The following is a 27,731-nucleotide window of genomic DNA, read 5'->3' as shown; positions in this document are numbered from 1 at the left end:
CTTAACCAGATATGATGAAACTGCAATTTGAAATATGTTTACAGTGCAGAAACTTAACATATTTCATGCTCAAATGCATGTATAACAGTATAAATAGGAATACAAAAGGTTTGAAGCAAATAAAAAATAACCACTTACTGTGATTTCTTTTTTTTTTTCGTGCAAGAACAGCAGACCAACATTAATTGCAAGAAGTAATTTTGTGCATTTTTACACTGCACTTTTAATGCTCAAATGCATGTAGTTGTACTGAGGGTCACTTCAAGTGAGGGTGCGGGCCGTATGCGGCCCCCGGGCCTCCAGTTGCCCATCCCTGCTGTAGTGCATGCAGGCCCTTTAAAAAAGGTTTGCCACTGAAACAGTAGAGCCCAGGAAATCTGATCTGGCAATTTCTACTGCAAGCCAAAGGAGCACAGGGTATTATTTATTTAAGTCACAGAGTCAGGCTGGAGTTGAAGGTGCCAGTTTGAAGTGACCTACGTGTCTGTTTGTCTCCCTCCTGTGCTCCCTGCGTCCCTGAACCACAGCATTGTATTATCTGTGCTGAACGCAACAACAGATCTTCTGGTGTCTCGACAACTATCCCATCCTCGCATGGCTTCCTGGCAACCAGGCATACACAGCTGATCTGAGCTATGAGCAGATGACTGGTGCATCATTGCCTACTCCTGGACACCTGTCTTGTGAAGCGGGGCAGACTGAGCCTTCAGACAAGGTTGCTCTTTAAAGGTAAAGTCATTTCTGCTCTCTGCTCCAGTAAGGAGAGGAATCAGAAGGCCTGAGCTCCAGAGCAGTCAGTCTCTGACAGGACCTCCCTCTGTACTGTCGCTGCTAAAGAGCAGCAGCAGTGTCCTGCTCTCCTGCTCTGATGTAGCACACCTGAGGGCACACAGACAGGAGGCAGAGTGGCTTTTTAACAGAGGCAGAGGGAGCAGTGAGGAGAGCTGCAGACGTATGGTGAGTCTGATTCACTGGTGGTCAGCTGGACAGATATTATTAGACCTCTACTGGCTCAAGCTGTGAAATCATGTGAATGACTTTTTATACTTGCAGAGCAAAGTGCATGCTGTGTCCTCTCATGCTCTAAGTCAGGGCATTTATCAGTGAACCTGGCATCTGTGTTGAATTGATTAAAAGGTCACTTCATTCCAGCTGCCATTCCTTAGCAATTTCATACTTTGGGTCTTTAGTATGTGAGGAATTCTTTTCATCCTGGTTTGGGTTGTCAGACGTGGTCTTGTTATGTAGGAGCTGATTTATCTTGACTTTGTGTCTCTGCAGTGACGCACACAGCAGGTCAGGCTATGTTCTCCGTTCTGCTCTCAGAGATTCTATCTGTCACTGTCTCTTTTTGCTTTGTCTCGCATTCTATGAAATTCTCTAACTTTGGAAGAATTAGAACACCAAGAGGATATCTTAACCTCTGCAGAAGGTAGTGCTTTAATGTTGCTTGATGTCTGACTGTGCACCAGTATTGTAATCAGCTGTTATAAATATTTCACAGTTGCAGTATCTTATTTCCACCTGTAATGTGACTCAAGCTCTCTTTCCTGGATTCTCAGTAGGTTTGTAGGAACCTGGTCTCACAGGAATCCGTGAAATAGCCACGGATTTGCTTCAGTCAAAATCCGTGGAATAGCCACGGAATCATTCAAATTTCCGTGAAACTGACACGGATTTTGCTACAATGCAAGTTAATGACAGTCATATCCCGTGGCTATCCCATGGATATTTTTTCCAATTGGTTTGTTCCAAGTCACTTGACTTTCAAGGTTCTGGCGGTCAGAACAAAAAACATGGCGGACAGTTCTCTCATTTTTAGTGAAAAAAATCAATATTCTGACTAAAAATGGATTTTGATTACATTTCTAGCGAGAAATATATGTTTTATTTTCTAAATATTCACTCAGTGAATGTACATAATCAATTTGTATGTTGGAATAGCCACGGGATATGACTGTCATTAACTTGCATTGTAGCGAAATCCGTGTCAGTTTCACGGAAATTTGAGTGATTCCGTGGCTATTCCACGGATTCCTGTGAGACCATGTTGGTTTGTAGTGTAGTAGTTTATTTGTGCCAATATAAATCTCCCTCAGACATGCTGTAACTTTTTGTTCACATATGCACTTTTATTTCACCAGTATCAGGAGATTAATTAGAGAGACAGAAATACTGTTTATTGCCCTCAATACATGCTTGGATGGAACTCTAATGGATTTAAATCGCTATAACAATGAATAAATGTCCCCATAATAACTTAGATGTCATTGAAGCTAAGGCAACTGCTGCACTCTGAGTCCTTTTTAATCACTGTCAGGTGCTTTAATTGGTCAGTCCTAGCATCAGTGGTGACCCGTGGCTCGGTCAATAATGACCCAACAGTGGCGGGGGCGGTCAGGGACACAGCCGCCACTTGGGGTCCTCCTTCATCTTTTATGCATTTCAATGAGGCTCAGCTCATCCAACATTAATGGCCGCAGTGGCCCTGAGCGTGGATCACTCTGTCTCAGCCAGCGAGGCTCTGACCCCGGGCTGTCAGTGGTCCAGGGGGTACCTCCACCCCGGCCCTGGCTTCCCTGAGAGGCGCACTGGAGCCTGACTTCACCCTGACTCTGATAACAGCAATGTGCCACCTGCTAATGGCACTCTGACGGATTAGAGAGACAGCAGTGCTCTCACAGTGTCCTGCAACCACTTAAAATCTAAGCTATTGGCCACATTCACCATGACCTTTCTCTCCCAAAGTGCTTTTCCCAGTATGGCATCAAAAAGTCCATTATTTTCTCCTCAGGAAGAGTTCCACCTCCACCTTTGTAAATTCAGAAAGGATTGTTAAGATCCACCTAACAGCTGGAGGTAGCACTCACCAGATTGTGGCTGTGTGTATACATAACTCATCCAAAACACAACATGTGTGGATTTCCACTCAAATGCAGAGTAAATGAGGTTTTCATCATTAACTCAGCACAGAACAGAGATTGCCCCTCCACTAACATCTGCCCGGTCACATGTGTAATTCCTAAAAACATTCTTGTTTGACTCCAATCATTCCCCCAAACCACTAGCAGGTCAGATGGAGGGTAAAGCAAAGAAAACACAAGATGGTATTACACTCTGTCTTTTGTTTTGTTTGTTTTCAAAACAGTGTGTTGTAGCCTTTATAATATAGTTCTTATAATATAGCATTTTCCCCAAGACTGTAATGCTGTACACATTGCTCCCAAAAGCAATCTGAACCATAGCAAACACATAAAAGTCATTATAAGTTTTCCAAACAAAACAAAACAACATTTTTTTATAGGAAATGTTGTTTTTCATTACAGTAAATTTGTTCAGAAAGTAATTTGAAAACACTGACTAGCTGTTTTGCAGCTATTTAGCCCAATAGCTGCATATTACAGTACATTATAGCTGATAATAATGTGCAGCCCCATAGCTGATCAATGGGGGGCTAATGGTTGCTGGAACACCTCCTGCTACTCGCCCACACCGTTTGGCCTAGCATTCTGGGAAAATATCCATCACTGGCAGTATTTATTCAGGCTTTTTCTTTTCCCTGCTTAATTGTAGCAGCCAGAAGCTGCAGTATAGCCACTAGATGAATTTTACTTTCCTGCTGCTGGAGGCAAGGCATGTTGTTTACGATGTTGGATTGTAAAACAAAGGTTGGTGACGCTGCTGGGATAAGGACTCAGTATGTGTCTGAACCAGTCACTAAGGCTAACTCCTGTATGTTTTGAATGCTTACAGCTTCCTTCTTATTATACTGTAGCTATTCTAGTTAGTTATATAATTAATCCAAACTATGCAGGTCTGTGAAAAAGCACTCCAATAACATATCAGCACAGTAATTATAGCTCTTTATTTGTTGACTGTTGCAAATGACAATCAAACTGCCAACAAGTTATTAGCCCTTTGACCTCCCGTGTTGCTGTTCTCCTCCCACTGTCCCTACTTCCTCTGCTGAAGCAGCCTTTAACCCCTCTCCTCAAATTTAATTCTCTTCCCTTCTCCCTTGCCTCTTCCTCTGCCTCCTCTTTTATTATTCTTGGCTGTCTGCAATCAATAAGAAGGCCCAATCAATTCCTGCTCATTTGCAATTCCTCCCCGTTAAACACTTTCCTTTATTACCAATGTCATAATTAATGCAGAGGAGATTAAGAGGGTGGGAGGGAGAGGGAGGGGACCCAGAAGAGGCCCAGTGACGTTGTCAGGAGAAGTGTGTGTGTGTATGTGTGTGTGTGTGTGTGTGTGTGTGTGTGTGTCTTGGTGTGTTCGGGTGGGTGTGTGTGTTATCATATATTTTCTCCCTGCTGTTATCGCCCTCTGTTCTTTCAGACAGAGTCATTCAGCACACATAACACGACCACTTATCATATGTTTAATGAGCCATGCTCACACGTACATTGTACATTAATCTCTACAGCAATGGGAGAAGCGGTCATAGAAGCTGCAGTCACGTCAAATATGGCAGCCACACTGAATAAATTGTCGAAAAGACATAATATATTGTTTTTCAGACTTTCTCAGACTCAGTGAATATCTGTTTTTTAAGTGATAGAGCCATGTCCTATGACATTTTGTATTCCTAAAAAAAAAGCAATACTGAAGAATTTCAAAGGTGTCCCAAGATAATGGCCCTCATGACAGAAAGTGAGCGTAAAGTGAGCATAAAGTGAGCGTAAAGTGAGCGTACGGTCATTTCTACACAAGGCTCGGCATTTATCAGTTTGGACGTGAGCGGAGGGTACAATCAGATCTCAGTCTGCTCTCAGCTCGTGTACGCAAATTAGAGTCGGCGTGAAGTCCACATGTCTGAGTCTTAGAATTGATCTTAGACTATTGTATCGATGCCTGGAGCTGATAAAACTCTGAGGTGTTTTGATTTTTAATGGTGACAAACCAAAACATGTTTAGACTACATAATTTATCATTAAAACATAATTTAAAATAAATACACATACTCTGTGACTGTGAAATTCTTTAAACAGAATACTAGCCGAGGATATTAAATGTTGTTGTCTTCTGCTATCAAATGTTTATCGTTATCCCGCTGGACACTGGATCGTCAGCGTCTCCTCCACCAGCGGTTCTGACCCAATAGAAACATTTCCAGTGCTGCCACACACTCCTCTAACTGGGACAGAATTATTACTAAATGTAAAGAAGTGAATAATATCCCTCCATCAAAATAATAACAATAGTTGGATATTATATATGCTATTAGACTTTATATATCACAATGTATAAATGAAATATTCCAACCTCACCAGGAGTTTAATGGTCCGCTACTCTGCTGACAGCACCACTGATTTCCTTCTTTTTCACTTTTTCTGCTGCCAAACAAAACTAGTTTGTTGTGTTGCAGCTGTTGGACATCAGCGTTTCACTTTCTGACTCTGAGAAATTCCTCTTCTTTTGGATTAAAACTTACTTTAAAACATTGTTTACCTCCTTCAACCAAAAGACTGTTAAACTTTTAAGTTTAACAGTTTGCTTCAAATGTAAAATATTCACTGAACTTGTTTGAGTTTAAAACTATAAGAACTTCTATTTCATAAACCTCTGTCGCTGCGTATTTCTGTAATATGTGTATTTCCTCCTGTTGTTATTTGTAACGGTGCACTTTGCTAATAAATCTGACTTTAGGGGGGAAAAAAATCCTCTTTTTGGCCGTATTGTGTCCTTCGGTGTCGTAAACTCTGGAGGCGAGACATCTGAATCAGATATATATTATATATATATTAGGGCGTGGTATTTAAATGACGCTTGTTTCGAGCCGCCACATTTATCAACAGCCGATCATTCTTACGATGTGATCGTAAGACGAACTATACATTCAGATCTGCGCTCGTTTCTACGCTCGTTTGATAAATGAGGGCCATTGTGTCCATTTATGTTAACAGCAACTGTTATTCCATAGTACATCTTAAGAACTATGCTGCAAAAGTTTTCATAAGAAATCATGTCAACCAGTCCATGAAAAAAATACACTGAAAATCTACGTGGTTATACTTAGGTGATGTCATGTGATGTTACCACGAAACCAAAACAACAGTTGCGCTAAATAACTATAACTCAATCAAATAACTTAAAGTTAACCTTTTGTTTTACATGGGAAACAAATGGTCCGAGTCAATCCTGTGTCTCCCTCTTGTGATGGCTGATGGAGCACTTTTGAGTCCAATATGGCTGCCAAGAAGCCATGATATATCAACTGCTCCTTTGTTAAAACACAGGAAGTATCCAAAATCTATATAAAACAGGGGTTAACTAGTGATTGCCCCACACCAAATGACTTCCCTTCAATTTAACTGGATACAAATGATGTAAAGATAGTGAGGAAGAAGGGTTGGAGCCTGTAGATGTGAGTACACAGCTGTGTGGAAGCTTGTTTTATGAGCAATAGGATGAAATGAGGATTGGGGGGCAGGTGGTGCACCACTGGTAATTACTGGGCATCACGGCTACACAGTCAGTGGTCCCCACACACCAATCTGTCTTCTTCTGGCCCTAATGAAAAGCCTTTTAACATCTGATTAGCTTTTAATGTCACTCTGAGGGCGTGGGTGTGGTTTGGATATGAAAGACTGGAGAACAGGCCGGTATGCAGATATCTGATTGAAGAGCTGAGTGATCCAGGTGTAGGTAATTGCACTGGAGGTCTGTAATGTTTTCACAAGTGTGTATTTGCATGTTTATATGGGACATTATGTGGCTGCAATTCTTCCTTGTCTTCATGTCACCCAACAGAGGCGTCTGTGTGATGGACTGGAGAGTATCTGATGACAAAGGAGAGACAAGGACTATTAGAAATTCACAGCAGATTATCCTCACAACTGAAACCATAATGGGCATCAGGGATATAATGGCTGTCATTTTTGACCAGTTAATGTGTTATCTTTTGCTTTATCTTAACATGGCTTTACCCTGTTCATTCTCTCTTTTTCCTCTGGCTTGAAAACAACAATTCCTCAAAGAGCTGATAACAATCACATTGTTGTGTTCCTGCTTTCTGCCGACAGCTTTCATCTGATCCCCTCTATCAAGTCATAGCGACCAAAGTTGCTCGGAAGAAATGAGCTCTCATACTGTATCAATATGAGTTCCCTTTGAAGAAAGACTTTCAAAACAACTCTTTGACTTTTTTCTTAGCTCTGCAGTTTCTCATAGTTTTTCACAGTTTGACAAGAAAGTTATCACAAATGTCAGCGAGTCTTTCATAATATTTTTCACCCAAGACAACACATTTAAAAGATGTTTTGCAATGACTAATGCCTTGAAAGTTTAGATGTATTCCCCATAAAACGGCCAAAAGCTGTCTTATATTGTGCTTGTGTTTGACACAGCATGCTGTGAAATTGTCTCATATCTGACTGTACAATCTAATCATTTTGTCAAGGCCTAAACAAAGTCACATCGCATGATTTCAGAGTATCTGGTAGGCTGATCAGTGATGCTCAGCTTTATCTGTACTGAGGTCTGACATGTGCTCTGTGAAATGTGTTGTAAACACCAGCTGCTGTGGCTGCTTATGCTTGGCTCTTTATCTCTGATAAGTGGAAATTGCTTCTATTAGGCTGAACAGAAAACTGGAAAAATCTTGTTTATTACATGGTCATATTTTTGTATATTGTTTGGATATAATGATATACTTACTCACCCAATTTGATTGTTGTCAGTCTATTGAAAAGGCGTTTATCGGCTCATTAAGCGTTTGATTTGTCAGTCCAGCGAAGAGTCCATTACAATAGTGTAGTCGAATAGAAACAAATGCATAAACCAACTTTTCAGAGTCAGACTGTGACGGGAACAATCTAACTAATATTTCTCAGATGATAAAAAGCAATCTTAGAGATATTAGAGATGTGCTTCTGGAAGTTAAGATCAGTATCTAAGATCACACCCAAGTTCTTGACATACTCACATGGTTCCACTAATAGGGGAGTTAACAAAGAGCTTATCTGGTGTCTCAAAGCCTTCGGACTATGGAGTAAGACCGCTGTCAAAAAGATGTGTCCATTTTATAAGCATTCGTATTTGTAATGATAAACATTTGTGTGTAAATAAAAAAGTTGTACCCAAAATTCTGCTGTCACACACATGAGTCTGATAAATTATTATGGTTAGGATTGTTTTTATGTGAGTATGAATCTAAAAGCTGTGAGTGCAAAGTCTTGTGAATACAACTCTAATTTCTACGACTACGAGTCTTCACTGTGAACACGAATTCAAGTTTGTGGGTACGAGTCGAAAAACTGTTGAAATGACGTCACAGGCAGGTCACAGGCAGGTCACAGGCAGGTCACAGGGGAAAGCAATCGAACCCCGAAAAATGCGCCGAAGGATGGCTGACAACATGGACACCGTCGGGGAAGCATCATCATCATCATCACAGGTAAAGTAAATAACACATCCAACATTTATTTATTTTTATTTAGTTGTTTATTTCATGAAATTGTACTGTTTTAAATAATATGAAGTTTATGGACGTTAAGACATTCTGCTTTAGCTTACAAGCTAACGACCGGAGAATCAAATGAGGCATTAGGCTAAATGCCACTGTTAACATAGTCATTTACCAACATACAGTACTCTATCCCACATAGGCTGGACAGACATAAAAAATAATTTTGTATTTTTAGCAAAATAATGTATGCCAATCATTAGCATGCAAGTTAATACAACAAATATCAATTATTAAATTATTAATTAATATTACTAGTCTGGACCCATGCAAACCACACTTGTGTGTCTGATCTCAGATATACACGTATATAATAAATAAATTCTGGATTGATAGTAAACTGCTGTCAGGACTCTGACTAATTCTATTGTTTGGTTACACAAGCAGTAACTGACATGTGGTTAGCTTGTAAGCTAAAGCAGAATGTCTTAACGTCCATAAACTTCATATTATTTAAAACAGTACAATTTCATGAAATAAACAACTAAATAAAAATAAATAAATGTTGGATGTGTTATTTACTTTACCTGTGATGATGATGATGATGATGCTTCCCCGACGGTGTCAATGTTGTCAGCCATCCTTCGGCGCATTTTTCGGGGCTCGACTGCTTTCCCCTGTGACCTGCCTGTGACCTGCCTGTGACGTCATTTCAGTTTTTCGACTCGTACCCACAAACTTGAATTCGTGTTCACAGTGAAGACTCGTAGTCGTAGAAATTAGAGTTGTATTCACAAGACTTTGCACTCACAGCTTTTAGATTCATACTCACATAAAAACAATCCTAACCCTAATAATTTATCAGACTCAAGTGTGTGACAGCAGAATTTTGGGTACAACTTTTTTATTTACACACAAATGTTTATCATTACAAATACGAATGCTTATAACATTGACACATCTTTTTGACAGCGGTCTTACTCCATATCGGACCTGCTAAAAGAATCTGTGTTTTGTCCTTATTTAGCTGCAAGATGTTTTTAGTCATCCAATGTTTAACCTCAGTAATGCATTGGATGAGATCATTCATTGGGTTAAGTTGATTTGCAGAAACAGATATGTATAATTGTGTGTCATCAGCATATGACTGACTATGATATGTTATATTGTTGAATGATGGACCCAAGTGGGAGCAAGTGGGACGCAGTTATTAAAAACCTGCTCTGCTGCAGGACCAGGATGAACATCATAGTGGAAAAGGGCTTTCCTACCTTCTCATCTATTGTCTTCCTCATGAATGCATAGGGTATTAGGGGCATGAGGTGCCTGGACTGGAATGGAAATATATTGTTTTTTTTTTGTTTGTTTAATTTTTTTAATTTTACAAATTAAATAGTAGAGGGCCAATAATGAACCCTTGAGGGACTCCATATAGAATGCTGACTAAATGATATATTTAATTGACTATCACATACTGTAAAACAAAGAAAACCTTGACTTGGGCATGTTCATTTAGCAATAAATAGATTACCAAATCGTTGACTGATTTCCTGTTGATTTAGTGATGTTTTACAAGTCTGATTGTTTCAGGCCTAGCACTAAGCCTCCTGGTTTTTTCAAAGCTCAACAGATATTTGTGTGTCAGAAAATCAGATGTTTATCTTTGTGACACAGATGTAATGCGTGCATGAGAAGCTGAAGGTAGTCACAGCAGGTTCTGAACAAACCAGCAGTATAGCCAGATTATTTAGCCATTCCTTTTGGTTTTGAAATTGGAAGTGATCACAACAGAAGGGTGCCCATTGCACAGCAACTGCAGCAAACACAGTAGGTCATCATTGAGCCAGGAAGTTAGATATTTACAGAGACAGTTGGGGTAAAAATTGTGGTGGTAATAATCATCACCTTGGCTTTCTCTTCCAAATATTTCCGTAAACTTGGAGGTTTTATTTTCTGCCAGCTTGTGTTTTTCCCGCCAACTGACTTCTTTTTAAAAATTTTGCATGCTGAAACTAATCTCATTATTAGTAACAGGAAACATGGTGAGAATCTGCAATAAGACCCAGGTTGAAATAGGGCTGGGCGATCTGGACCAGAAGACATATCTCGATATATTTAGGCTGAATATCGATATAGTATGATAGATATCCCAATATTTTTATCGCAAAGTGAGAGCAAATGTTCAGTTGAAGTCAAATATGACATGTCACAAGTAGTTTTATTAAAACCGTTTATTTAAGTGAAAATAAATTCTGCAACAGGAGTACCTTTTTAAAAAATCAAAGCTCCATAAAGTGCACATTTAAATAAATAAAAAAATCTTAAATAAAAATAGCCTATGAAATAAAATAGGCCAATCTTTTTCTGAAATAAATATATTTATATGAGAAAAGAATAACAAACATTACAAAAGAACTAAATATGCCAAACCCTAGTAAGGGCTGCATTTATATATAAAGAAAGAACATTTAACTACATTCAACTATATCGATATAGGCAATATGGTCTAATTCCATATCACATTTAAAAATATATGGATATATTTTTTATATCGACATATCGCCCAGCCCTAGGTTGTAATAAACCAAGTTGTAATTATCCTTCAAGTGATGCATAGTGTCTGGCCCATGAGGTGGCAGTCAGCAGCCCAACAGCAGGATGTGACCAACATCTCTCTGCACCAGTCAGTAAACACTCATTAAATCCAGCTCTGCTTGTGCACACAAACATCTGCCGTCTGTTGCCGTGGTGAGTCAGTGGGCCCTATCCAGTACCTACAGTAGTAATCCACCATGGCATCTCTCAAAGTATGCACCATGGCATGACAGTTCCTTGTAAAGCATGGTTCAGTGCTCGCCATGCCAGCCAACCCTGGTGCGCCTAGTACCAAAACGAGCACACGCCTCTTCCGGGAAGAGAAACGGGGCTGCCATGTGATAGGGGCTGAGCTCTGGTTCCAGCATGGAGCCTGCTGTTCTCACACATATGAGAGAGCATATGCATAAATGTTTTGACAAAAGCCCTGGCGTAGCAGAGATGGGACGCTCGTTTTCTCCCAGCGGAGTCTTCCCAGCCTGATATCACAAGCTTTGGGAAGGCAGGATTTCACAGTGAAGAATCTGCCTCAGATTCTCTCTGCTGTAGAGCTGATGTCTGAATGTGTACAGGGCATACGGAGGTGTTCTTCTGAGGAAGCGAGCTTTTATTTCTATCAGTGTCGGAGTGATTACATCAACCTGCTGTGTGTGACAGTCTACTGATGCTGAAACACACCGTCTTCTGAGATTCGGGTAGCCACAATCAGCCTGAGCTGCTTTTTTCTTTGAATGAAAAATCTTGATTCAATTAGCAGATCCATGGGAGCGCTCAAAGAAAGCTGTTTCACGAGACATCTTGCATCACCGCTGTGTTTAGAACAGTTGTTACACTTTACATCTGGACACCTTAGTGCTGTGACAGGCTGTCAGGAGATGCAGTTGAAAGCTGGTTCTGCTTTCTCACTCCGACTCTTTCTCTTAGTGCCGTTGAAGGCGATGGTACTGACGTGGTGTCAGAAGTAGTGCCAACACAACACCAAGCCTCTGGGCTGCGGGCTGCTCTAATGAGCTCCCCTGAGTGGTGAGCAGGCTGATGGAGATGGCCCGTCCTCTCTCCTCCCCCTCACTCAGCGTGCCTGCTTCTAATTGGTGGGAGAAGAAAGAGAGACTTCAGAATTACAGGAGACAATGCTTTGGTCAAAAGAGAGGGGGAAAATCTATTTCTACCTCATCTGAATGCAAGCCTCTTCACCCCAATTATAATTTCTTGCACAGGCCCGAGGATTACATCAGCCAATATGTCCGAAGCCTGAGGGGAAGGACATGTGTGAAGTGAGAGGTGTCAGGTGTTCTTTTTGGAAGATGTAAGAGTCAGATGTGCCAAATATCTCCTGGTTGCTTACCTAATTTTGATTTTCATATTGTTGGCTGTGAAAATCACACTGCTCCTTATGCTCCTGAGCTCAAAATGGCTCAAAGACTAGAATAATGACGCCCTCTATTGGTCAAAAAGCCTCACAACCAAAGAAGAAAGAAAACATGAATGATGCACAAGGACAGCTATTCATACTCTACTTTGAAAAACAATTTGTGTCTGATATGTTTTAAAGAAAAGTTAAAGAGCTAGTTAAAATAAATCTTCCAGCTTATCCTTCTCTCTTATTGGAATTTGCAGATTCTATGAATATGCAAATAGTGTTCATTTCAGGGGTTTTAATTGCTTGATACAAGATGTGTCACTGAAAAGTCTCACTGTGTGTCATCTGGAGACTTCAAGTTTCCACATCACATTTGTGTTGTTTATTTAAAAAATTATTGTCTTTCGATTGCAGTAGTACTCTGCTTTGCCTGGTTGTTAATCAGACCTTGATTAGTTCATATGTACTATCAATCAATCAATCAATCAATCAATCAATCAATCAATCAATCAGTCAGACTTTATTCGTATAGTACTTTTCATACAAGAGAGATGCAACACAAAGTGCTTTACACAAAAAAGGAGAAAGTAACAACAACAACAACAACAACAACAACAACAACAACAATAATAATAATAATAATAATAATAACAAAACATAGAATCCCCAACCCTCCACCCGACCCATCAAAAACAAAGCACAAACTGAGGAAGCTCCATCTCAACATGGAGCAGTGAGGAAACAATGGAGGCAGCTTAGAAATTAATTAGATAAAATAAATAAAAAATAAAGTAAGGTAAGGTAAGATAAAATAAAATAAAAGTAAACAATAATAACAATAAAACGTTTTTTAAAGCTAGATAAAAATAAATAAATAAATAATTAAGACTACTTATTAAGACTGTACCTCTACTATACATTTTTACATCTGCGCCAGTCTAATTATAAAGACTCACTCCCAATTCAATGTAAACTCATAATTCAGTATGAGACTCTTAAGGTAAATGGTGTAGTATTAATAGCATAAAGATCCTCTCAGGGTGGGCTGGAGGGAAGTGAATGCATCAACCAACCCCAGATTTGACACAGGAAATCTGTGTTTGTGTCCTTATGTAACCAAGAGTGAATGCTGTTATTAAAAGTCAGCCTGTGTAAAAGTGTGGAATTAGTTTTTTTTAAGACCAGCTGTGTTCTTTTAGGCTAACCTTAGATAAGTGGTTTTATTGTCTAAAGTTAACTGTCTCCTGTGAACATGGAAGTTTATTTTGAAAAGCCACTATGCATGTCAGTGGCAGAAAATAACACTGCCTGACACTTTAAAACCAAAGCAAAAGGGTTCTGTGTGCGTCAGTATTACATTCATGTTACAATGGGAATGTGTTGTTATTAAACCTTTTGTGCCACATAGTTTTGTAAACTGTGATTTTATCAGGTATTTATATACTGTTCATTTAGCAAACAGCATTATTATGAAAAGGCTTTCATGCCAGGATGTAGGTCAAACTAAACATTTAGGAAAGAGGAAAAACTCTCTGTTTTATTAACCAAATGAAAAATCATATTTAATTAGTTTAATCAAGAAAGAACTGAGCATGCACTGAAACTGCTATGTCTCTACCAGAAATATACTGTAACATTTAATGGTAAAATCGTTAATTCATGCAACATTTATAAAGTATTTTCTTGTCAATTATATGGCAGAACAGCATTTCTTTTGACGGAAAAACGTTTTATTTATGCGGTAAACAATGGAATAAAATGGCAATTTTAAACGTGAAATCAACAGTGCTAATATAATTTTACCGTAATATTACAAAAAGTTGCACCGTATTTATTACGGTAAAGTTCTGGCAACCACAGCTGCCATTTTTTTTTTACCGTAAAAACAACAGTTGTTGTATGTTTTTTTTACAGTGTGAGATAAAGCTGCCGGTACAGCTAATCAAAAAATAAAATCAAAGTAAAAATAATTTAAAAAAAACATAAAAATTCTAAATGCGCTGCCTTTTTTAATTAAAAAAAGTAAAACCAAACATAGTTATGTGTCAGTAAATGATTTTCCTAAAGCTTGAAGATGATCATGAAGTGAAGATTTTGTAGCCCTGAGTAATGTACACAAAGCTTCCTCACAGGAAGCATACAGCGAACCTGGTCTCACAGGAATCCGTGAAATAGCCACGGATTCGCTTAACTCAAAATCCGTGGAATAGACACGGAATCACTCAAATTTCTGTGAAACTGACACGGATTTCGCTACAATGCAAGTTAATATTTTTTCCTATTGGTTTGTTCCAAGTCACGTGACTTTCAAGGTCCCGGCGGTCAGAACAAAAAACATGGCGGACAGTTCTCTCATTTTTAGTGAAAACATCAATATTTTGACTTTCTGCATAAAAATGGATTTTGATCACATTTCTAGCGAGAAATATATGTTTTATTTTTTAAATATTCACTCAGTGAATGTACATAATCACTTTGTATGTTGGAATAGCCACGGGATATGACTGTCATTAACTTGCATTGTAGCGAAATCCGTGTCAGTTTCACGGAAATTCGAGATATTATGTGGCTATTCCACGGATTCCTGTGAGACCAGGTTGCATACAGCTCCAAATTACTCTACCAGCACACCTGGATTTTAGCCTGAGAGGCCAAACCAATGGCAAAAAAAGTCCCAGAGCACTTGCTGCTACTAAAGCTCCTGAATACAACATCTGTACAATCTCAGCTGGATTTTGGCACCTCAGAGTAATAGGACAATGTGAGGGGGAATATATGGCCCTGATCCTTTTTACCCAGAGATCTTTGTATTATCACTACTTTTGCATTATCATTGTCTTTATACCATTGTCATAAATAAGATCCACCCCCTCTCTTTCCTCTCAGACCAACAACCATAAGCTCTGAAAGTAGAGTCTTTTTCACTCCACTCCAATCTGTTTTCTTTAAATTCAAAGTTGCTTTCCAAGTTTTACAACCCAAAAGAGAAGGAAGCTTCTTATTCACACTGTGACCTATTCATCACAGTCTGATAGAGTGATACGATGTGTCATGTGTATGCGACACTGACATGAATGAACCCTGCGGGATTCCTCAGCTCTAATGCTTTTCCAAACTGCAGCGATGATGATGACTCTTTAGCTTCTCAGAAAGTATCCTGTAATGACGAATGTCAATTTTATTGAAAGCGACTTTAATTTTCTCCTTCTATAAAAAAGAACATTTAGAAATTGCCTCTCTGGTGAAAAGTGATAACTGCCACCTTAAAACCAGAAGGAACTTTAAAGCATCTTTTTATTCCTGCTTTTATTCCTACACACCCTTTAAATTCTCATTAAAGTAAAGAACTCAAATAAAATGTATGAGGCCAAATGTTTCCGAAAACTTTCCTCTGCTCAGGTTTTGTTTGTGCCCATCTGCACAGCATTAACACCCTCACACACTGTTTCATGTTGCAATGTGTGAAACAGAGCTGCTGATCCCTGCGATGTCACAAGCTGTCCTGCTTTCAAAGGCTTATGGAGAAAAGGTAGCAAGCTGCTTTATCCTCATTAGCATTATTACATTATGACGTGCCACTAGCTATTGTTGTCTTTCTCTATCTCCAGCCCTCCCTCCCTCTGTCCATCCCTCCCCAGCCTTGTTTTTATGCCCTCAGTGTGTATTTGATTGAATTTGCAAGAGAGAGAGGCAAGTGAAAAGAGAGATGGTGATGCAGAGGTGGTGGAGGACATGTCAGAGCGGCTCAGAGGAGTTCCCTCTCTGTGTTCTTCCCCCCTGGAAGAAACCACCATTGAGATGATGTTGAGCAAGATGCTTAACCCCATTTGATCCGACTGTGGCTGCAGGATTCAAACCAATGTTATAATAGTTATAATAGCATTTTTCATTAGTTTTAGTTTTGATTTCGTTGTCAATTTTTGTTTTCAATTTTAGTTAGTTATAATGAGTTTTTAGAGTGAGATTGCTCATTTTAATTAGTTTTTATTTTTCGGAAAACGCTTAGTTTTAGTTTAGTTTTTATTAATTTTTAGTGTTAGTTTTAGTTTTTTTGTAATGGGGTATTTGTTGGGTGCCAGATTCAATAAGGTCACAATAAATGTTGCCTTTATTTCCTTTGTCTGATCCATCTCAGCCCCAATAAGTTTATTAAGTCATAAAACCAGATAGATGAAATAGATTTCATATCAACCAAAAAGGTTTACGTATGAAAAAAGTTGACAAAGACGAAAATGAAGGACATTTTCACTATAATTTTAGTTAGTTTTGTAACCACAAAATACAGTTTCAGTTAGTTAATGGTTTTTTTTAAACTCTCGTTTTTATTTTTATTTCAGTTAACGAAAATGTTTTCTCAATTCTAGTTTTCGTTAGTTTTCGTCAAACTGCCCTTAAATATCAGTCCCTGAATTTAACTGGTCAGATTATGAAAGTTTGCCATTTGTTACAATCATTCATTCTTGTTTAGTGTCAAAGGTACGCATACACAGTCATACTATTTCAACTGCACCTTGACTACTTTGTCTTTTTGTATGACATATGTACACTGCAAAAAAAGGTGTGTCTTAAAACAAGATAAAAACACTAAATCTGAGGGAAATGATCTTGCTGCATGGACAGATAGTTTCACTTGACAAGATTTCTTAAATTAATATTAAAGGTATCTAGGTATTTAGGTATCAGGTATCAACTGCGTAAAAGTTCTTTGACATGACAGATGTGTGCTGTACACGTACAAATAGAATAAGAAGAGAATGGACATTGCACTGATCGTTGCGGTCATTTGGCCGTAACATAACAAAATGGAAATTGTTATTGTTATATTGTTGTCGCTGTCATCCAGGTAAAATGAGGCGGAGGTATTGTTAGAACCAGCCCAATTTTTGTTGCATTTTCTGCAACCAGTGTTGTGTGAAAGCATGCAGGTTAACTTGCAGACACCTGGCTAGTTAGCTTGTTAATTCCAACATGCTTTAATAATTCAATGACACAACTATTGCACGATGACAATTACAATTCCTACACTGTGACAAGAGTATGTGGACGAAGCATTAAAAGTTACTCATTTAGCAGCTGGTTTTCCATGCTTCAAACTACTCCACTGCTTGTTTGGTCATTGCTGCAAAGTCCTCCAGCAATGTTTCCGTGACTTGCCACAACTCTGTCACCAATGGCAACGATACACTTAAAAATGGCTGCCACCTGACATCCTGTCACTGTGATATGAATGGGAATTTGTTTTTCAATGGTTGTGCATAACAGAACCTCACAATATGAAGGCATGGCTTTTGAAAACCCAGACAGGAAAGATCTAACAAAAGATGCTATCAAATTTTGAGATTTATGGGAGCCGGATCCCGTGTTTTGAATTTTGACACAGCCAACTAAAGGTCTCCATATCTCGACCTTTGCTGCTTAAATTTGGACCATATTGTCAAGTCTTTTACCAGTCTATGCAAATAGTTGGAAGTACAATACATCCCTATATCACTGAAATTTTAACTTTTTTTAACTTTAAAACACAATACTGGAACCTGTCACAATTCTTAAGTTGATTGACAGGTCTTCCAAGACAGGGACAAGCACCAGAAAATAAATAGACCAAAGTTTTTTATGTTAAAACTGTTAAAATTTGTCTGACAGTGTCTGATGTTTGCTCAAAGCAAACGTCATCCATTGATCAAGGCCATGACATTTCCAAAAGCCTTGTTTAAAAGCCCTTGAGACATTTTGGCAAAGATTTGGTGTGAATCACTCTTTATCTTCAAACCAAACAAAAAAGTATATTAATAACAAAAATGTTCTTGTTTACAACAATGCTATTAGATCACAAAATCTTAAATTGAATTAAGTAACCTGCCCTAACTTCAGGGTATCATCTGTTGGCAGATAATAATAAGTGTTGGCTCACTGTAGTGAAAAACACTTTCAACACTGATATAAACAACTTGCTAAGATGGATATTTGTGACAGCACAGGGGCCGGCGAGGAAAGCTTTAAACCTCAGTGAAGTTTTTATAGCCATTGAGCTAAATGAGGACGCCACCTGTCAGAAGGAGCCATTAGTGGGAAATCCCATTATCAGTAATCCTATAGGCCCAGTGGTACGAGCACAGCTACTAGTCTCTCACTTTCTCTCTGTCTGTTCCTCTTGGCACCGCCGACACTCGTGCTCGTACATCAGTCGTCGTGGCGACAGGCCCGTGTGTGCCAGGGTTAGAAGGGGCAGGACCCCTGGCAAACTTCCTCCCAGGTGGATAGAGAGGCTCGTTCAGGATATTAATGCCGCTCCATGCCAGGTGCAGTTTACAGTCACAAGAGTAAGTCTTATCCTCTGAGGCCTGCTTTGATTCACTAAGAATGCTATTCTCTGTCTGCTCGCTTGGTTTAACATCCCAGTATTGTCCGATTCAGCAGTGTGTGCCTAATGATTTGTTTCTTCCTTTCAACAAAGATCACAAAATTAGCATTTTTTGCAAATTAGAAGCTTAGAAGTTCATATCATTGCTGTGCTGCAGTGTTGTTGTGGTGGTGGCTCTCAGTGGTTACAGGAGCCATGCAGACCTCAATATCAATATTTCTCCTGCTCAGGTTTTTATAACATTATATTTAGTAATTTTATCTTTTTTCAATGTAAACATGATTATGAGTGTACAGGCACGTTAGAGGCTCTGTGAGGCTGTAGGCCTGCTTGGGCACAGCTGTAATTTAAGCTAAAAGCTAACATGAGCATGCTAACACACTAAAGTGATAATGTAAGTTTTTGTAATGTTTCCCAAGTTCATCATCTTAGGTTAGTGTGTCAGCCTGTTCACATTTTAACAATAAACACAAAGTATATCTGTGTTTGAAGGGAATCTAGTAGACCTTTTTAGTGCCGATTATGCCATGGTGTTAGGGGGTCATCCCTAGGTTCCCCGGGTCCTATGTTCCCCGTTTTTCCCAAAAAAGGGTCCTATGTTCCCCTGTAGCAATACATACCGGGGAACATAGGACCCTTTTCCAGAAAAAGGGTCCTATGTTCCCCTGTGGCAATACATACCGGGGAACATAGGACCCTTTTCCAGAAAAAGGGTCCTATGTTCCGTGCAATCTATCAATCTTTACGGTAGACTCTCAGCATGGCCAGCAGGCCTACCGTCACATGGCCCACCTTAACTCAAGCAGCCCAAAACTTAAATTTGCACAGCAGCTACTTTCTGGTTACTTTGCAGTTCATTTTTTGCTTTTTAAATCTAGGATTACTCATATTTGTATATTCCCACCCCTGATCATATTGTCTTCCATCGATGCTAAGCTTTTTCCTTTTAGGGTTAGGGTTAGGGTTAGGTTATTTGCATATGCGCGTCAAACAGCCCGTAGTCCTACATAGGCCTATTTGCCATGGAATTTGGCAGCAATGGTGGAAAAAGTAACTTTTTGGTAAAAGCAGGGAAAAAGGGTCCTATGTTCCCCAGTCTCATACAAAGAGGGGAACATAGTCACGCTCCCCCGTGGTGTTAGCTAGTTGTATGGCCAGAGAAAAAACATTGCGTTGGCTAGAAAGAACTTCATGTAACACGACACAAAACTCACCAGTACATCATCATGGCCATTTAAGAGTTTCTCTTTGCACTTGGTTTCTCCGCCAAGTAGGTTTTAATGTCAAGCTATTTTAACATAGGTATCATCATGTCACATCATCTGTCCATTGAGACTGTGTGCGTCCACCAATCTAGTCCTGTCAGTTAATGTTAACGTTTTCAGTAACACTTGTGATCCAGGAGAGCAAATTTAAATTTCAGTCAATTTTTGTTATTACAACTGATGTGTGCAAAATGACATAACAATAGTTGTTGAGATAATTCAGTCTTGATGAAAGTGCTGACAGACATTGCCACGCCATTTCAGTGACTGAAACAGTTTTTTGTAACAAACATGTTTCATTTTCTCAAAGTGAGGTATCAACTAAAGTATGACTCTGATATTTGGTACCAAAATTCATGTTATCATGCTGGAAATTCTGTAAAAACATTTCACATGACACCCAGCCTCTCTCTGGGTGTCATGTGAATCTCTTGCAGAGTCTTGTAGGGTCTAGAAGGAATTTAAACCATATGTGCCAGCAAAATATATCTTCTGAACATGGACTCTCTGGGTTTCTCTGTTCCCTCAAAGGTCAGCACTGTCAGGACAGTTTGCAGTTGCAAAGTTGAATATCTGCAGTGCATATTTGAGTGTCATAGTTTAAATATGAATATGATTTCCTGAAGTGTTTGTGTAACTGAGCGCTTTCCTTTACAAAACATCGTGGTGGGGCTGAGATTAGGGTTGGCCGGGCCTACAAGGCATTTGACTTCAACGCTGGAGATGCAGTTCTTGTCTCACCTCCTAACACTCAACATTTTCAAATCCTGGAGGTGATCTTTCCCTAACCTCATTGTAAGTTAAGTTTTAGTTGCTACTGGAGAGGTCAAATCAGAAAACACTCATATGACTCTACACAAACTAACCAATTTAAATCAGAACAATATTTCGATAAAGTTAAACGTTCTGACTTCAGTTTCTTGTATTTTGAAGACATTTAACATAAAACATGTTGTTTTTTCATCCCCCTTTCCTGCTTAAATCTTGAGTCTCTGAAACTCTGTAGAATCAGTCTTTTGTTATGATAATAATAATAATAATAATAATAATAATACATTTTATTTATAGGCGCCTTTCAGGACTCTCAAGATCGGCTCACAATAAACAATTACAAAATAAAACAATAATAATAAAAACAGCAATGGCTTCAATAATAAACAACAATAAAACAATTACAAATAAGAACAATAATAAAAACAACAATGACAGTAATAATAAACAACACTAAAACAGTATAGACAAAAATTGGCAAAAATTGTTTTCTGAAAATCAAAAATACACAAGTTTTTTCTATTACCTGTAGTGTTATTTATCAACTTTAACTGTTTGTTTATGAGTTGTATGACTCAGTTCATCACAATAATCCACGTAACTTGTTGTGAGCAGTTTCATATATGGTCCTACTGTCTTTTGAGCATTGTCCCTGGTAAGAGTTTTTTTATTATTATTATTTGGGGATGAACTTCCCCTTTAAGGAAAAAAGAAAAGCAGAAAATAGACCTTTTCTCAGAAGCCTCTTCACTGGTGCTTGTTTGTCACAGTCATAATTTATCCTACTACTTCATGCCCAAGAAGTCTGTGCATTTTCTCTGCAGGCAAACTCAAAGCAGCTCATCTCATTAATTACCACACCTTGACCTGGGGAGGACAAAGCCATGCAGTCTGTGAAATGACTGAATTAAAAAGCTGCACACTCTTGGGTTTCACTGACTGTGACTAGGCGCAGAAACAAACCTTGACCTTGCAGCACTGCCAGCAGAGGCAAGGACTCTGGCGGGCAGCATCGCACTGGACACACAACGAAGTGGAGAGAGAGAGAGAGAGAGAGAGAGAGTGAAGGGGAGGGGCCGAGAGAGTCGTGTGGAGAGAGTGACAGACGGGTGGGAGAGAGAGAGAGGCACGCAGAGAGAGAGAGAGAGGGTGGAGAGGGTGGAGAGGGCCCGAGCCGTCTCTCTCTGAAGCTGGAGGTGAATGTGTAAGGATGGTCCCTCGCTTTCATCCTGCCAGTGTCGACTGTGTCCCGGGCTGCTCACTGTCTCTCTCTGCCGGTAGGGCTTCTGCTTTCACTTCCCATGTTTCTGCTGTTTTATTGTCTTGTGTCAGCTACCTACAGATTCTGCTTTTGGCATGTGGATGTGTGTTTCCTGTGTGAGGTGAAGAGAGGAGTGCTGCCGGCTGCATATATTCTGTTTACACCCTCCGCCCAGGCAGGTGTCTGGCAGAGATGACTGCAGCAGCTGCACTGGCTTACCCCCCTACCCCCCATCATCCATCCATACACCACCCATCCCATCTCTCCTGTAGTCTGATGTCATGGCAGCTGATGTTTGCTGGAGGACACCCACAGCTCTCTGCAAACTAGAGCTGAAGGGATGTTTCAACTTCTCACACAGTGCCTGGACTGTTGTTGTTGTTGTTGTCCTTTCTGTCTCTCCAACCCCGCCCCCCTCCACTCCCATCTGTCCCCTCTTCTCTCAGTCATGCATGGCGTGCTGTTTCCTCCTAGCTTTGCAGACTTGTTTTTGGTTGTTTTTTTCTTTAACTTTGCTGCATACTGGTTCTGTGTGCTCTTTTGCTGAGCACAGGGTAGCTGCTGTGTGATGAATCCCTATTGATCCTTTAAACAGACCCAGGAATAGTTCATTACATCAGGCCGTTCTCTGCTGACCTAGACAGCACTCCACTTACAAAGTGGATGGGCTGCTGTGCCATACTCCCCATTACTGCAAATGAGATGGAGGGTCACTAGCAGTCACTCCTGTTCCTTACAACATTTCTCTTCATGGCGCATATCTTAATACAGTTTAATAGGTTTTAGCAAAGCACACATTAATTCATCAATAATGAGTTTGGGGCTCTGGCCCGCGGCACGGGATTATGTGTGACTTGTGTGATCTTTGTGGATATAATTCCATCTCTGAGGCCAGATCTGTTTTTCGGTTCTTGGTTTATATCCTCAGGGGCAGGATTTTCACGTTGGGTAGATTATGCAGCATTAAGCTGCTTGGTATCAGATAATTCTACAATGATGAAATCCTCTGTGGTTATGAATTAAAATGGGCTGAGCTCTGTTGTTGTTTTATGCATGCAAGAATTTATACGTAGTTTACCTTTTCACTGGTTTTAGATTTCATATAACAGAGCTGTCAGGAAAGAGGACATTTGTTTTCTTGTCCAATATTTACCCAAATGTTTCCTGCCTGCTTTGAATCTACAACTTGGCCGTCATGAGCAAAACAAAACTGATGATGCAAAAAGTGTTCAGAGGGGATAACACATTCAGATCTCTGCTGGAGAAGCCTTTTCTACCAGTTAAATGCACTGAAGCATTTAGACTGTTTTAATGCAAAATACATCAGCATGTGTTAAATAAATCATAGGCCCATCAGAGGAGTTTTCTGGAGCAGCATTCAGAGCAGCCGAGAGGGAGCCAGGAAGCTGTGACAAACGTCTGATGAGTCATCTTGCGTTCCGTTTCAAAGACGGGAGGTGAAACCCAGCTGGCCGGACGGAGGCTCGCTCTGCTGGCTTGTCATTCATTATACCGCCAAGGAGACTCTACTCCAGGATTGTGATTGGAATCTAAACCTGACTCATTTCTACTGCCACATAGAGTTTGTTCTCATCTACAGAATTGAGTCTTTGTTGTTGTGTTTGCAGAAGTTGATTTCATGGGGATCATTTGAGACAGAGAATGAACAATAGGCTCTCAGAATGATGTCTCATTTCACATATGCTCAGAGTAGGTGGATAATCCAGCACTCACATTAGTTTGGAAAATTGGTACAGGCACCATGTTGACATGCTAAACTTTGTAAGCATGGGGAATGGCAGCTACCACTGTCTCCCCATTAAACCTTGAACTATGACTTTGACTGACTACATTCTCAGTCATGACAAAATGACTGAGAAAAAAGAGAAAAAAAACTTCACTTCCAGCATTTAGGCATTTAGGTATTTACTGCTTAAACTGGCTTTTATAACGCCTTAGCAGGAAGTTTTTTGCCCTAAACCTAGATCAGTGGTTTTGTAGCCTAGATTCACAGAAACTGCACCTTTTTTTTACAACTGCGAACTGTACGAGTATGTAGAATGATGTGTTAACTAATTTTAGAATGCTCCATGGTACCATGAGCCCCGAAACACTCATGGGTCGTTATGGGTCGTGTTGACAAACTGTCTATTCTGTCATTTAGGTTGGAGATCTGGTTGCATTTTCAGTTTCAAAGAGGCATTATTACAAGGTGCAGACCAAAATCCCTCTGGACAGACCTGGAACCAAATACAGCAACAAAACATGACCCAGTCATGAGAATCAGTGCAGTAACAAGCTCTGTTGATTTGACATAGTTTGAGTTTCTTGAGTTGCCCTGGCAACAGTTGTAGGTCATTGCTTTTTTGACAATGACTGCACCTACAACTAAAGCAGAATAAAATAGACATGAAGTGTAAAAATACACTAGTTACACAATATTTCATGAATATAGAATATAATACAACCCCAATACCAAAACATTTGGAACACTGTGAAAAATGTTGTAAAGCCAGAATGCAGTTATTTGCAAATCCTTTTTGACCTACATCCAGTTGAATACAGTACGAAGACAAGATATCTAATGTTCTAACTGATAACTGATAACTTTTTTGTTATGTAAAATTACACTCAAACTTTGTGGCAATCTGTTTTTATTCATGTTCATGCAGTGCCTCAGCTCCTTTGCCTTCTTTTGTTGAATGTAAAATAATTGGCTTATAATTATAAAGTAAGGTAATACTTTTGCAATATGACCAAAAACTTTCAAATGATACCAACCCAAACAGTATAAAGGATAGTGTCTTCCATTGCGTGTTCCCTCAGCTTCTGTCCTGTCAGTACAGTTTGTCCAAAATTTTTACTATATAAGAAAGCATCATGCAAATATACTTGTGTGGTGCAGATCCACTGATTTAATCCACAATCCTGCTACTCAAGTAAATCCACAAGATGCAGGGATTTAGATAAACTGGCTATATAATCACTTTACTGCTTCGTCATTAAGGTATGAGGTCTTTGTGAACAAACATTTCTTCACTTTTTGTGAAACTGCACTTAAGGAACTGGATGTGAGTAGCGAGTACACTGCAGAAAAGGTGTGTCTAAAAACAAGATAAAAACACTAAATCTGAGGGAAATGATCTTGCTGCATGGACAGATAATTTCACTTGACAAGATTTCTTAAATTTCCCTCAGATTTAATGTTTTATCTTGTTTTTAGACACACCTTTTTTGCAGTGTATAAAACAGTCCTCTACCGATCTCTGCCCAGTGATTAGATGCATGATTCAGCCAGTGTGCATGCGGATTACAATGTGTTTATGCATGCCCAGCACAGGCCCAGTGGGAGTCTGGGATTGGTGTCAACAGGTTGCCATAAGGCTCAGTAACATGTGGCAGGGAAAAGCTGCAGGGGATTATTCTGCTGGTGCTCTGTCTCTTAGATTTATTACCGCCATTACTGTCAGCAGACATAACAGGCATTCTGGAGATGTTGTACTCTGTGAACGATGGTGTGTCATATTGTTTTAGTTCCACTGTTACAACCAGGCTGCTGTTCCACGTGAACTAATGCTAATTGCTAAACATGACAGCAAAGAAACTACAAGAGAACTACAACTAAGAGACTACTACTAAGAGAACATCCTATACTTATACTGTAATTGTGGGGCAATTTAAAACTGGATGTGTAATTTGGGCTTGTAGAGATTCACATTTCCATGTGTGGAAGACTGTTTTCACCTCAGATCAAAGTAGGGCGGTTAAAACTGGCAAAAAATTAAGTTTGAATATTTGGTGTGTGTGTGTGTGTGTGTGTGTGTGTGTGTGTGTGTGTGTGTGTGTGTGTGTGTGTGTGTGTGTTTGTGTGTGTGTGTGTGTGTGTGTGTGTGTGTGTGTGTGTGTGTTTGTGTGTGTGTGTGTGTGTGTGTACTTGTACTCCAATCATAGTGAGGACCAGAATTAGTGAGGACATTTTTGTGAAGTGAGGACATTTCAGGTGGACCTCACTTCACTTCAAAGGCCCTAATAATGTTTGAAGGTTAGGACTTGGTTTTAAGTTTAGGTTAGGGTCAGGGGCTACAAATTCATTGCATTAATGATGTGTCCTCAAAAAGATAGAAGTACAAGAATGCGTGTTTGTGTCTTCTTGTACTTCCGACATAATGAGGACCATGGCTTTAACCAGCAAACTGAGGACATTTTTTCTTTAAAAGCCTGTTTGACGGTTAAGACATGATTTTAAGTTTCGGGACATAATTAGGTTTAGGTTAGGTGGTTAGGCTTGGGGCTAGGCATTCAGTTGTGATGGTTAAGGTTAGGGGTCTAGGGAATGCATTTGATGAATACAGAGTCCTCACAAAGATAGAATGACAAGAGTGTGTGTGTGTGTGTGTGTGTGTGTGTGTGTGTGTGTGTGAGAGAGAGAGAGAGAGAGAGAGAGAGAGAGAGAGAGATGTATATAGCCTAAAGATTCAAACTATTTGAAATTTGAATAACACATTTTGAGCATTGTGTCAATATATTGGCAAACCAATAAAACAGTGACATAATACTTGTATAAGTATATTTCTGTAAGCATAAACATGTGTTTTAAAATATATACATACAGACACACTACACAATAAACCAATAATTTGCTATAATGTCTCTCTCTGTATGGCTCTGTCTAATGTCTGACTGGTTCAGCAGCGGCCTACAAGAGAAAGCATGTGGCAGACAACAACAGTAGTGCTGGTTTTTCACATTTAAATAAGATTTTTTTTTTTTTTATCTTTGAATGTCAGTTTCTTTTGAATATTTGAATATATATTAAAATTTAGAATATTGGTTGACAGTGACTCACAGGCTTGTAGCCTCTGCTCTGAGCTGAAAGCAGCACTCACTGTAACATGGCTAGTTCAGGCAAATATGTGCTGCTGCAGAACTGAAAACACATTAATTTACACATGAAGGTGTGTTTAGTGTATACGTACACATCAAAATATTGGAAAGGGAAATATAACAAAAAAATTAACCTTTTTTTTGTGATTGTGACTGGCATCTCTAAATGTGATATGTTTAGATAAGTGCACAGTTTACCTTATGAGTTGACCCTGCTTCCTTTGTGTACATAAATTATAGAGGCTATAAAAGGCAATCACTGGATAAACAGCTATTTGAGTTGAGTTGCCCTGGTGGCAAAGGGGATTAAGGTACGGAATGAATTGCAACATCCCAGGCTCAAGTTTGCCAAAGACCTTTATTGCATGTCATTTCCTTTTCTGCTCCTCTCATTTCCTGTCATCGCTCTGCCATTCAACAAAGAAAAGAAGTAGTTCTTTCATTCAACTGTAAAATACCACCTGACCTTCAGACGGGTCGCTCTGACAACATAGTCTAAAGTATGTATCAGAGGTGGTGTTAGAGTCAAGTTGCAGCTGTGTATTTTTCCACTTGAGGTAAAGGCCATGTTGTTGTTGTTTTTTTAAGCCAATTGATTATGGTGATTGTGGCTTGGCTGCTGCCTGTTCATACCACAGGAAAAACTTCCAAACACTGGAATGCAGAGAGAGGGGATGCACTGCAGGATGTACAGTATCTCTGGATACCAGAGGAGTTGATGAGTGGACCCCACGGTCTCACACTAGTAATATACCAAACTTGTCAAACCCAAGAAGTGCCCCATGATGACATCAACACTGACTTAGACTTCGAATTGAACTAAA

At 39.5% G+C, this 27,731-nt stretch overlaps 1 protein-coding gene across 3 annotated transcripts in view; it reads left to right on the top strand.

Annotated features, from left to right (window-relative positions):
• Positions 1-27,731, top strand: part of iqsec1b (IQ motif and Sec7 domain ArfGEF 1b) — a 294,136-nt gene that overhangs the window by 206,312 nt on the left and 60,093 nt on the right. The window contains exon 1 of one of the 3 annotated variants that reach the window (XM_059329612.1): positions 21,950-22,039. The exons of the other annotated variants lie outside the window; for them this stretch is intronic. Within the exon in view, the coding sequence (XP_059185595.1) occupies positions 21,963-22,039 (77 nt within the window). The 5' untranslated portion in view covers positions 21,950-21,962. Of the gene's footprint in view, positions 1-21,949; positions 22,040-27,731 lie in introns of those variants that run through there. 3 annotated transcript variants of the gene reach the window in all.

Source organism: Centropristis striata, chromosome 3 (assembly GCF_030273125.1).
Source record: "Centropristis striata isolate RG_2023a ecotype Rhode Island chromosome 3, C.striata_1.0, whole genome shotgun sequence".
NCBI lineage: Eukaryota > Metazoa > Chordata > Actinopteri > Perciformes > Serranidae > Centropristis > Centropristis striata.
The sequence above is the reverse complement of the archived record's forward strand: the minus strand, read 5'-3'. Positions and strand labels throughout refer to the sequence as shown.